Source organism: Marmota monax, unplaced genomic scaffold, assembly GCF_021218885.2.
Source record: "Marmota monax isolate L192 unplaced genomic scaffold, Marmota_monax_Labrador192_F-V1.1 WCK01_AAM20220418_F8-fsc00177, whole genome shotgun sequence".
In the NCBI taxonomy this organism is placed as follows: Eukaryota; Metazoa; Chordata; class Mammalia; order Rodentia; family Sciuridae; genus Marmota; species Marmota monax.
The window spans coordinates 3,467,883-3,479,562 of record NW_026694922.1 but is presented as its reverse complement, the minus strand read 5'-3'; the positions used below and the strand labels follow the sequence as shown (position 1 = coordinate 3,479,562).

The window sequence follows — 11,680 nt, the reverse complement described above, 5'->3', positions numbered from 1 at the left end:
CCTGACCAGGAGACCCGGGTTTCCAAGGTCACGGGCTGCACACCCCCAGCTTTTCGATGAATTTTAAATCATGTGCAGTTAGGAGCTCAGGGTGAACAAAGCAACGAAGAAGAGTGACAAGGACAGAAAGGAAAGGTCCCCACACCCCACTCCTTCTCAGCCCACGTGTTCCTCACTGCAAGGCCAAGAAAGCACAAGTCTGAATAGGTCAAGGGCCTTGGCCCACGGGACAGCCTCCCCTGGGTCTTTACAGGGGCCCGCCCACCGCCAGGGCCTGGCTCTCAAGCCTGGTATCTAAATGCTTGCCATCGACCCCAGGGGTCCTGGGTGTCTTTGCCTGACACCGGTCTACTCTGATCTTTGTGGCTCTGACTTCCACCTCTGGGACACGGTGGGCAGAAGGAGGCTCATTGTTCCCAAGCTGTGACCAGCAGGGCTGGGTATGGGCTGGTCACATCCTGGTTGGAGCCACCCCGGGATCAGACACAGACCTTGGGTTTAGGAACTCAGCTCTGTGGGTCACCTGGGAGAAGCCGATGTCCTTTCCTACCTTCCCTGTGACCAGAATGCTTGTGGACGTGTCACCAGGCTCAGGGACTCGGGGATCTCTGATCACACCCAGTGAAAGCATCTCTCTCATCCGCACGCGCGCGCGCACACACACACACACACACACACACAACCAGCACCACCGACAACAACTGTTCCTCAAAACAACACTTGGAGCTTACTAATGTGTGTGACTCACTCTGAGGGTTTTGATTCCTCTCTGACTTTGATTTAAAAATGCAGCTGGCCCTTCTGCTCACGCCCCTGCTTGACTGGCCTCCAGTCTCAGGGCAGAAAGTGCTGACCCATGGCTTCTCTTCCTGCCACCCAGTGACCTTTACAGAAACTAGGTGAAATTGAATAACCAGAAAGTCACCGGAGAGGCCCAGAATCAGAGTCGAGGGTCAGCGTGAGTTCTGCAGCCCTGGGACGGACCTGAGGGGCTGTTTCTGCTACTTGGTGGCCTCACAATTCTTTTCTTTGCTTTTTTTCTTTTTCTTTCCTTTCGGTACCAGGCTCAGGGGCACTCAGCCACTGAGCCACGATCCCAGCCCTATTTTGTATTTTATTTACAGACAGGGTCTCACTGAGTTGCTTAGGGCCTCACTAAGTTGCTGAGGCTGGCTTTGAACTCGTGATCCTCCTGCCTCAGCCTCCCAAGCCCCTGAGATTACAGGTGTGGGCCACCCTGCCCCAGGGGTGTGGGCTTCCTGTTCTAGTGACGGAGACACGTTTGCTCAGGAGTTTACTGAGTGCGTAGACTGCTCAGCCACAGAGTTGAAGGAAAAAAAAATGAGAGAGGTCTAATAATAGCAATGGAAATGAGTAGAGGGGCGTAATGTGGGAAAAGCAGCCCTCTGCCAAAGGTGTCACCCAGAAACAAGTGGCCTGGAGACGGTGGTTAACAGGCGGGTATCAGCGGGAGGCAAGGGGAACAGCGGCTCTGTGGCCGTAGATTGCCCATCCTGAGGGGCAACCAGCAGGAGAGATGACCCCTGGAGGGCTGCTCAGGCTGTAGACGTGGGAGCTCAGGATCCCAGTGGGAGGTGGAGGCACCTCTGGTGCTGGGAGAGGGAGCGCAGGAGTGAGAGAAGCTTTGTTTTGCCCTGGAGAACTCCGGGGGATGCAGAATGGAGTCTCCACCGGTGTCTGCTCAAGTTCAGGTGCACGATAAATACATCTGGAGGTGCTTCGGTGAAGCAAGTGTCGGGGAGACCCAGGTGGCAAAGAACCAAGCGACTTCTAGGTGCTGGGATCAGCCTCTAGCCAGCCTTTGGCGAGAATCCAAACCCTGAATAAACAGACCATGTTTGATTGGCAGCACCCACATCAGCTTGGAAGGGGGATCGTCCCCACTCAAGCCATACGTGAGACCTGGGTCCCGGCTGACACTGGCTTGCAGCCTGGCGAGACCCCAAAGGAGGACCCCATGGGGCCACACCCAGGCTCTCCACCCCTAGGGACTCAGGAGTTGCTCTCAGGGGCATCTTGTTTCCAAGAGCCAACAGCGTCATCCTGTCCCTAGGCACAGACCCTCCCACAGAACTCCTGCCCCTGCCTGGAGACCTGTCATTCAGCCCAGAAGTGCGATCTGATTGGCCAACCCGGCTCCCTGGTTTCAGGGCTGGTGATGGACAAGCGCAGGAGTCCAGATGGGCCAAACCCGCCCCGGGCGGGATGCGAGTGGCCCTCATGACCGGCAGCTGAAGGCTTTGGGAGCCAAAGTGCCCGTGACGTTGGATCGTAATTCCACGGTCCTGGGAAATGACTTTCTCTCCTGCGCATCTGTTGGCTCTAAGCGCAATCAGCGGAGTCACGGGGGCGCACGATGGGCTGTTGGTTGCAGCAGCCCTTCTCCAGCAAGGACTCAGCCGGGGAAGCTTCCAGATCACGCTCTGTCCACATGGAGGGGAGGGTCACTGACGGACGGAGTCGCCTAGGACAGCTTCCAGAGGGGAGCGTATGGATGCTGTCAGTCGCCCTGGAGCCCCGGGGTGACCCTGGAGAGCTGTGTCCCTGGCCAGTTCGCCCACCAAGTCACGGTGCGCACGCAGTCTCTATCTGCAGAGGCCACGCTGGCCTGGGCTCTTCCGGGAAGGAGCGCAGGGGCCTTTGGTGGCCGTTGCTTGGCGTTCTTGTTTGTTTAGAAAAACTAAGGCCCGGGTGGACAGAACTATCATTTGTTTGTTTCCTCTTATTTCTATTTAAAGCAGTTTATAACGAAAGTATTCCAGAAAAATCTACCCACCCCCCTCCAGGCCTGCTTTGGGGCTGCATTCAGAGAAAGGTCATTATCCAGAGAGCAGCTGGACTCCTCTTTGGAAAGGTCAATCTGGTCATGTCACCTTCCTGCTTAATGCCCATCCAGGGCTCCCCGCCGAGACTGGGACAAAGCCCTTCCTGTGGCCTCCTGGGCCTGCAGGCTCTGGCCTGTCTCAGGCTTATCTCCTTGTCTCACACCAAGTCCCCTGCTGTCCCTTCTTGCTCCTCTGCCCCTCTGCCTCATCATCCACAGAGGAGGCTGGTTCTGAACACTTCCTGTTCATGCTTTGGTTCTTAGCTGAAATGTCACCTCTTCTGAGAAGCCCTCCAGGATGCACCCAATTGTAAAGGGTCCTGTTATAGGATATCTGGATCCTTTGGGCATGTAGCACAATTTTAATTAATCAACCAATTAACTGCCACTTCTCCCCATACCCAGGCTAGAATGCTACACTGTGAAGTTAGGGGGTACCCCTGGCTCCCACGGTCAGGCAGAGCCTCATACGCAGCAGGCCCCCAACGAATACTTCCTAAATAAATGATGGAGGAGTGTGGGGGGTCTGGGAATGAAGGAGTGAATGGAGCTCAGTGTAACTGTTTAAGCCTTTCCTTGACCCCTGGAGGACCGAGAGGGAAATGTCCTCACCCTCAGATGAGGGCCGCATTGGCCTTTGAGTTCCTGGTGGCCGAGGACTGAGGTCTGGCTTGGAGACAGACTTTGCAGAAGGTCGCGGGGGTAGCAAGTCAGAGGGTGACCTTTGTTGGTTTACGGGGACAGGAAGGAGGGCTTCGGGGTTGGCGCCTTTCCAATCCCCAATTAGGTCTGAAAGGCTTTGAAACCGGCCCTGAGTGTGTGACCCTGGAGGACAGCTTTCTACACCGGAGAGCGCCAGGATTCCAGGGCTTTTTGTGGTCTCCCGCCAGATTCTAGGCTCTGTTCTTTCCGGAAATAATTGTGTGCAGAGAGGCCCTGGGAGTGCGTGGGGTGCCTTCAGGCTCAGGCACGGGGACTGGGGGCCTGTCAGGCCTGCCCTCCACGCCAGCTGCCCTGAGGCCCCCTGCCCTGGGGTCTCACCACCTCCCCTCACCTTCTAAGGGAGACAGCTGGGGTCAGAGGGGCAGTCCCTTAGTTTAAAGTCACAGGCCATGTTAGGGGCGAGGTTCAGATGGAGGCCTTTCCTGTATTACTGTCCGTGTTCTTGCCTCTCAGCTCTACCACAGGCCCTGAAATCACCCCATTGTCGCCAGGTCAGACTGGGTGGTTCCCAGGGTTAGAGAAAAACCTGCTGCCCCCAACACCTCCCCACCCCTCCCTCTCTCCCTCACACACACACACACCCCAACAGTCCTGATGGATGAAATTCTTTAAAAAGGGCAAAACTCACTATTTTATAATCAAACATATGGTTTAAAATTCATACCTTTCTGGGAACGTTGACCCACCCAAAATCAAAAATTCATACTAGGAAATGCACACTAAGGTGTAGATGACTAATAGGATCCCCCTTTTTTTTTTTAAGATTTCCATTAAGAAGGAGAATGCGGAGAAGAAGAGGGGGACATTTTTGCCCCAAGAACTAAAGGGGAGTTAGAAGCAGGAGGAGAGGAAGGGAGAAAAGGAAAAAAGGGAGAGGGCCTCAGAAAAGAAGCTTCGACAGACTCGTGTTGTTGCTCAGAAGTGCTGAGTGGCTTCTCCCTCCACAGCTGCCCAGGGCCATGTTGGGGCAGAGATTCACCTGGTGAGAGACCAAGAGAAGCCCTGGAAGGACAGGCTTCTAGGCGGAGGGGACAGGAGTGAAGTGCCCAGGCCTGGGGTTGGCTTGGCCCATGCGGCCTGAGCTCCAGGGGAACTGGGGGGGCTGCAGGCAACTCGGGGAGAGAATCTCACCTTTTTTCCTTTGAGGACACGACGGCGGCCAGGCCATCGTGTTTGATTCAGCAACCCCGCGACCCAGAGCACGGGACACTCAGGGGATGGGGCTTGGGGGATCTAGAGAGTCTGGGCTCAAACCCTAAGAATCCAGCTGCTGTACTTTCCCACAAATGACTTGAAGAACGATTTTTTAAAAACGGTTAAAATGAGACCAACCACCATCATGGCAGACGCGGGGAAGATCTGATAGATGGTGTCTCAGTCGGGGATGGGCAGCCTAGCGTCCTTGGTAGGCCCTGCTGACTGCTCCTTCTGTCTTATAACATAAGGGCTCCATTGGAAGAGGATTTCAGGGTCAGATGAGCCCCCCCGGACTTACTCTGTGGTACTTTAGGTACCACACTCCGGGTCCTGGACCCCTGCTGAGTGAATGAGAGGGTGAGCCCTGGGGCCGGGGGACAGGGGGACCTGGAAGCAGAATCCAGAGGTGTGTGTGGGGAGAGCTGGAAGATGATCAGGGAGGCAGTGGGGAGTACAGTGGCCCACCTCGCCCCCCTTCCTCCTGTCCCTCAGGGCTCAGCGGATGGGACCCTTCTCTGATCTGGTCTGAAGAGCCTCAGGGTCTGGACTTGGGGTTCCCACACTTCCCTGTGTGCGAGTGTCCTGGGCGTCGGTCCCCACTGCAGAGGGAGTGTCCCTGTTGACCAGGAGAGGGAAGCAGAGCCCGCCAGTCTGGGAAGAGATGGGGTACAGACTCCCGGTGCCTGCCACCACTTGCCCCCGTGGCAGGTCCCCCAAGTGTCTCGGGCTTGCAAGGGGGTGACTGGGAACCCCTAGGACTTTTCTTAGCAGGCTGGGGGCTGGGGTAGTCTTTCTTGCTTTGGTTTTGATATCATTTCCCAGCTGAACCGCAGTGGGCCCTTTTGGACAGAATGTCATAGCGAAGGCCACCAAGTTAGGGCTATGCAAAACCGCTCGGCCTTTGTGACTGACACACCTGGAAGCATCTTCTCACCTTGCGAGGGGGTTGAGATGGGGTTTCCAGTTGCAGGGGAAGGCCACCGCCCATCTTGGGAGTCTGAGGACTCTGGAGCCACTCTGGTCTCGGGGCTTGACGGCGGCTCCTCGAGGCTGGTCCTGGTGTGGATCCCAGGAAGCCAGGAAGCTATGAGGGTCGCTGGGCAGGCACCATGTTGCCCCTTCACTGCAGGAAACAAGGGCACAGAACAGAGCAGACTGGCACAGGCCTCCTGCTCCCCAGAGCAGGAGGGCTCCCCTGTCCAGGGCTGCATTTCTCTGGCCGCCCTTGGTGCTGAGGGCTGGGGCTCTGACTCCCTCCAACTGCCCCTCCGAGGTCTTCTTTGATTAAACGAAGGGTTCAGCCCTCTCCATCCCTGGGCCTGAGGTTCCTGGACTCACCTTTGCATGGTTATGCCCATCCAGGTTGGGACCTTCTGTCCAGGCTTCTAGCTCATCTTTTAATTGGCACTTACATTGTCTTCTGATAGAAGGCGGAGTCTTTGGAGCAATCTATGATCTTATGTCATTCACCCATTCACCTCCTCACTTACCCATTCAACACGGATCTATTGAGCAAGGTCGAGCAATCTCATTACCGTCTCCGAGTCAGCCCAGGCACAGAGAGGTTAGGCAACTTGTCTAAGTTCACACAGCTCAGAAGAACTGGTGCTGGGTGTCATTCAGCCCATTTGCTGGGGGGACTAATGCAGATGTGTTTGTCTCTAAGAACCTTCCAGTGGACAGCTCACCCTACCTGCAAATTGGGGCGAGTGTGAGGATCTCAGATGCACTGGATGTCGCCCAGCATGGTGAGACCTAGACCCACAAAGAGGTATTGAGGGGCGTGAGTGTGCTTCACCTTCAGAAAGAGTCACTTAAAAGACTTTTTTTGTTCTTTGCTATTGGTTTTGTCGCCGGCACTGGTCTCTTTCTATCCAACGTTATATTCCAGTAATGACAATGATAACAAGACCAATATTTATTGAGTGCTTTCTATGTGCCAGACACTGCTCTAAGTGCTTTTTATATGTCATATTTTTTTTTTCTCAGAAATCCCATTACTGAGAGTCAGAGAGGTTAAGCAACTTTGTCTAAGGTCACACAGCTCAGAAGAACTGGTGCTGGGTTTCACTGGACTTCTGAGCCCATGTTCTGAATCAAAACACTCCAGCTTTTCTTTAGAGGGACTCCCTGCCCAGGAGTCCCTGCATAGAAATGTTCATACCCCTCTATCTAAAGGAAGTTACTTCTGTACTGAACACAATTTCAGTGCTATTAGAACCAAAACTTGGTATCACAGAGTTCGCAGATCTTTTAAAATGTTGTGCTGCTCTGTATCCAACTGCCATTGAAATCTGCAAAGCTGTTGGTGTGAAAAGCAATATATCAGCTGCGAGTGACAATAAGCAGAAGCAGGCAGGACCTTCGTTACAGGTGCATGGGGACAGTTTGCTAGAAACTCCCTCAGAGGCATGCATCTAGGAGGAGATGCTTGGAAATGACATCACCGAAACCCCTGTTCTGTGTGGTTTTCTTGAGAAGCTACTACAGTTAAAGGACCTAAGCGCATGCAAGTCCCTTTGACCACGGAAGGATTTAAATAGTATGATTTGAATGAATGAAGACCAAGCATGTTCTGCCATTCTCAAACATCCTTCGATTGGCATTGATCTTTTTTTTTTTTTTCCATTTGTGATTAATTTTTGGAAAAACATTCTCTCCCTGCCTGGCCCGCTTCTGCTTTATCATTCAGGGATTCTTTGAGTAGACAGACCCAGTCAAGTCTGGAGTCTAAAACAAATAAGACCAGTCCTTTCCTCTCTCAGTAGCTTTATTCCACCTCGAAAGCTGTTATCAAAATAAACTTGAACTTTAATGTATTCCTCTCAACAGCCTCTCCCTCCTGATGGAAATTGTAGGGAAGAGAAAAGGGGACATTACGGAACCTTGAGGGAACTGTAGAGTTTTATCTATTATCAGGAGCAGCCTGAGCCTTAAGTCATTTAAATCTCTGGAGGTGGAGGAGGGTGGGAAGTGTAATTATTTGCAAGGGAGCACTATTGGCTGAGCACGAATGAGTTGCTGTTTGTTTTCTTGGTTCGTTTTAGGGATTACAGGCTGCTGGTGGTGTTTAGTGACAAGATACAGCAGTTCGGTTATGACAACTTCATCACTGTCGTCATTGCCTTTGGTTTGCGAGAGCACAGGAAAGCTCTTCTGTATTACAAGAGTCCAGGGATGGACGGGAGCAAGGGACAGAGAAATCAAGAAATCAAGGAGACAGCAGCAAGAGAAGATCACTCACTATTAACACCAGAGAGAAATACCCCTGTGTGATGGAAACAGCTGGCGTGCTTGGTGCAGGGACCTCAGCAACATGAGCATCTTTTGAACTCTCCATTCTTTCTGCTAGAAGAGTAATTCCTTGTGTTTATAAATGCGTCAATTTTTTTTTGCCATTTGGTTCCTAGGAGTGCCCTGGGGAGATGTTATTTTTGGTAACTGGTCTTCCTGCTTCAAGTGTAACGACTGAGAATAGCTAGTTTCACTATCTTTTCTAGAAGCGAATAGAGGAAGTAAATTGTTGGTCTATTAGGTGTCTGCAGTGTGCACGTGCGTGCTCTTACCCCTCTGTCCTTTCCACAAACCCTGGGGCAAGCGACCCCATCACCATTTTACCTGTGAGCCTGAAAATGAAGAGAGGTAAAATGTTGCTTTGGAGATACCTCTGGTAGTTAGAATAGAGCAGGGATTTGACTTCCAGGGTCTTGTTCCAAACTTCCTACACGTTGCTATGGGAAAAACAAACAATCCCCCCTGCCCCAAATTTAACTGATGTCCCGTGTGGACCAAGAAAATGCGGGTAGGTGCATGTATTTATTTGGTGGTTTTGGTGGGAAAGCCTTGATGATAAAGACATATTGGAAAACACTGTATTAATTAAATTGTGAAATTCGGTCTTGGGGACTGCTTGAGGGAACTTACCCTTCCTCCTAGGGTGACACTTGATAAGATAGTCTGTTCCTGTTTTTAGGCAAACACATGGAGGGGTGGGGGGGATGAGCATTCCACGTTTGGCTCTGCGTGTCTGTCTCAATAGTTCTGGACACTCTGCTGCTGGACCAAGCCCCTTCCACTCGCATTCTTACTCCCGGCAGCCCTCTTGTCCTCGATGCATTTTGTGCCTCAGATCTTCAGAAGTGTCTGGAAAACTGTCCAATTGCAAGGGCAGGCTTAGCAGGGAAATGGCAAGGAGGCAGGGGGGTGGGTGGGATGGAAAGCAAAAGTCAGAGGGGTCCCTGCCGTGAGGGAATCAGGCGGCTTCTGCAGCCACATTCTATGAACTCTCCAAAATTTGACCTTAACCACTTCTGGTGGATCCTTTAACCCTCTAACTCTAGCTGAGTGCAGGCTCAGGGTGCCATGTGACCCATTCTGGAGAATTCAAGGGATTTCCTGCTCCGGATTTCTTCAGATTTTTCTGGGTGCCCTTTAATCTCACTCTACCCTGGGTGGCACATGGATTCTGAACGCAGACTTACATGCACCACTGCAGAAAAATAAGAAGTAACTGAAAACCCCAGGCGGGGGTGGGGAGTGGTGAGAAAAGACACCAGGGCTCTGGGGATCAGGAAGCTGGAAACTCCCTCCTGCCTGGGTCTTGGTCTCTAGCATTTGCACTTCCCTAAAGTTGTCCCTGTGGTGGGTCTGTGTCCTCAGTAGGTACTCCATAATTGTCTTTCACAACACTCTAGTCTAAGTGATCTTTTGAACGCACGCTCCAACCCCTGTCCCCTGAGTGCAAGGGGGCAGACAGCACCTGCCTCAGTGGGCTTCCCACGGACAGCCCTGCCCCCAGGGGGTGACTTGGCCACACTTAGCATGCTACAAGCAACTTTCCTTAGCTTTCAGATTTCTCTCCGCTGTGTTTACAGGGAATGGAGGTGGGGGGTGGGGACATATTCAGGGTCACAAGGAGGCTGGGGGCGCCGGCCGCTGGAAGTTGTTCAGAGGTGGCTGGGACCACGGATGGCTTACATCGCCCGCGTGGGCAGGTGGGACGCGTGCATTTCTGGGATCACCCCAGACCTCCCGGAGGATGTAGGCTGACAGTGTCCAGTTCCAGAAAGACCGCGTCTGAGGCTCGGGGACCTCCCCCATCCCCCCCTGGGTGGTGGGCATCTGGCCCAGGGTTCTCCTCAGGGAAGGGCTGGCCTGGAAGTGCGGAGAGCGAGGGGCGGGAAGTCTGGGCCGCGGGTGAGGAGGAGGAGGAGGAGGAGGAGGAGGAGGAGGAGGAGGGAGGAGGGAGGAAGTCCCTCGTGGCCACCCCGAGGGGAGGGTAACCGCGGGGACTTGGTCAGGAGGCGCGGGCGGACCGCTGGGCGCGTGGCCCGGGCGCGAGGGGCACGGACGGTTGGGCGCGCGCTCCCCGCGGACCCCAGCGGCTGGGGCCGGGCCGGGGGCGGCGGCGCGGGCGCGGGGCGGCGGCGGCGGGCGGGGAGCGCGGGTGCGCGCGGGGACCCCGGTGGCGCGGAGCGGCGACGCGCGCGGGCCGCGGGTGCGCGCGCGGGGGGGGCTGCCCCGGGGCGGCCCCCCCACGTCGGGGCGCGGCGGGCGGCGGCGGCGGGAGCGCGTCCCGTCCCGGTGCCCAGGAGCCGCCGCCGCCGCCGCTCGCCAACATGGCGGACCTGGAGGCCGTGCTGGCCGATGTCAGCTACCTGATGGCCATGGAGAAGAGCAAGGCCACCCCGGCAGCCCGCGCCAGCAAGAAGATCGTGCTGCCCGAGCCCAGGTACCGGCTCCCCGCGCCCGCGCGGCCCCGCGCCGCCGCCCCGGGGCCGCCAGCGACCCCCTGCGTCCGGGAGGGGCGGGCGCTCGGTGGCCGCTGCCCGGGGCCGGCCGCTGACCTCCGGGAGCGGGCGCTGCGGGGCCAGCCTCGTCCTGCCGCTCCCTGAAATGGGGCTGCGGAGCGCTGTTGGGGGACGCGAGGAGAGAGCGCTCCAAAGTGCGCCCCAGCAGAAGCTGGCCAGGACGCGGTTGTGACTTGGCGGACCCGCTCCATCCCTGCCACCCACTCCTGCCCCAGCCTGGCCGTCCTCCTTTTCCTGGCCGCCTTTTTAGCCCCGTGCTTAGGGTTCTGCCCGATTCTCTTCTTGTCCTATCCCTGTCCCCATTCTAGCCCATTTCTGTCACCGCATCTGTCCCACGCTTGTTCTCCCCTTAAGCCCCATCCTTAGGGATCCCTCTGCCACACGCTTGTCATTCCATCAAGCCATCCTGCTCTTTCCTTCCCTGGTGCCTGCTGCCCTCCTTTCCAACTCCATCCTTCCCTGCGCCCCCTCTGCGCGCTTTAGCTAAAGAGTGCAGGCTGGTCGCCTTTTGTCCCAGGTATTCAAACTGTGGTTTTCAGCCTCAGCCCCTCTGGAGGTCCATCTGTCTACTCAGCTCCCTGCGCCCTGTTCCTCTGTCTTGCCCCAGGCAGGAATGAGTGTATTTTGACCTACTCAACATTCTCTTTTGGTATTGTGTCACCTGAGCTGGTTTTCTTTACACGTCTCCTGGTGGCACTTTCTTAAAAAGGTTGAAATGGGGACCTGGGGTTGTGGCTCAGTGGTAGAGTGCTTGCTTGGCATGTGTGAGGCACTGGGTTCAATTCTCAGCACCACACATAAATAAATGAACAAAGTAAAGGCCCATTTAAGAAAAAATAAAAGAATCTCTTTAAAAAAAAAAGGTTGAAATGGGATCCGCTTAAAAATGCAAATGGAATGGGTGATGCCAGAGAGGAATTTGTTGTTAAATTAGCTAGGAGGGGTCCTGTTGAATTGGCTACCCACTTGGTGAAGTCCATGCAAAGTCATCTTATCTCAAGTGATTTATTATTGATTCTACTATGATTGGTTTAGTTTTGGTGTTTTCCTAGTTCATGTTATTAGCAGTAGTCCAGAAGAGATTGTGCGCCAGGTTAATAGGGAG

At 54.5% G+C, this 11,680-nt stretch overlaps 1 protein-coding gene across 6 annotated transcripts in view; it reads left to right on the top strand.

The window, feature by feature from the left end:
- Positions 1 to 10,310: 10,310 nt before the first annotated feature.
- LOC124081144 (beta-adrenergic receptor kinase 2) overlaps positions 10,311 to 11,680 on the top strand; it is a 346,261-nt gene continuing 344,891 nt past the window's right edge. For 4 of the 6 annotated variants that reach the window (XM_046427320.1, XM_046427319.1, XM_046427318.1 and 1 more), the window contains exon 1: positions 10,311 to 10,496. In XM_046427320.1, the coding sequence (XP_046283276.1) occupies positions 10,384 to 10,496 (113 nt within the window). In that variant the 5' untranslated portion in view covers positions 10,311 to 10,383. The remainder of the gene's footprint in view (positions 10,497 to 11,680) is intronic. The other 2 variants (XM_046427327.2, XM_046427324.2) reach the window with 2 other exon arrangements.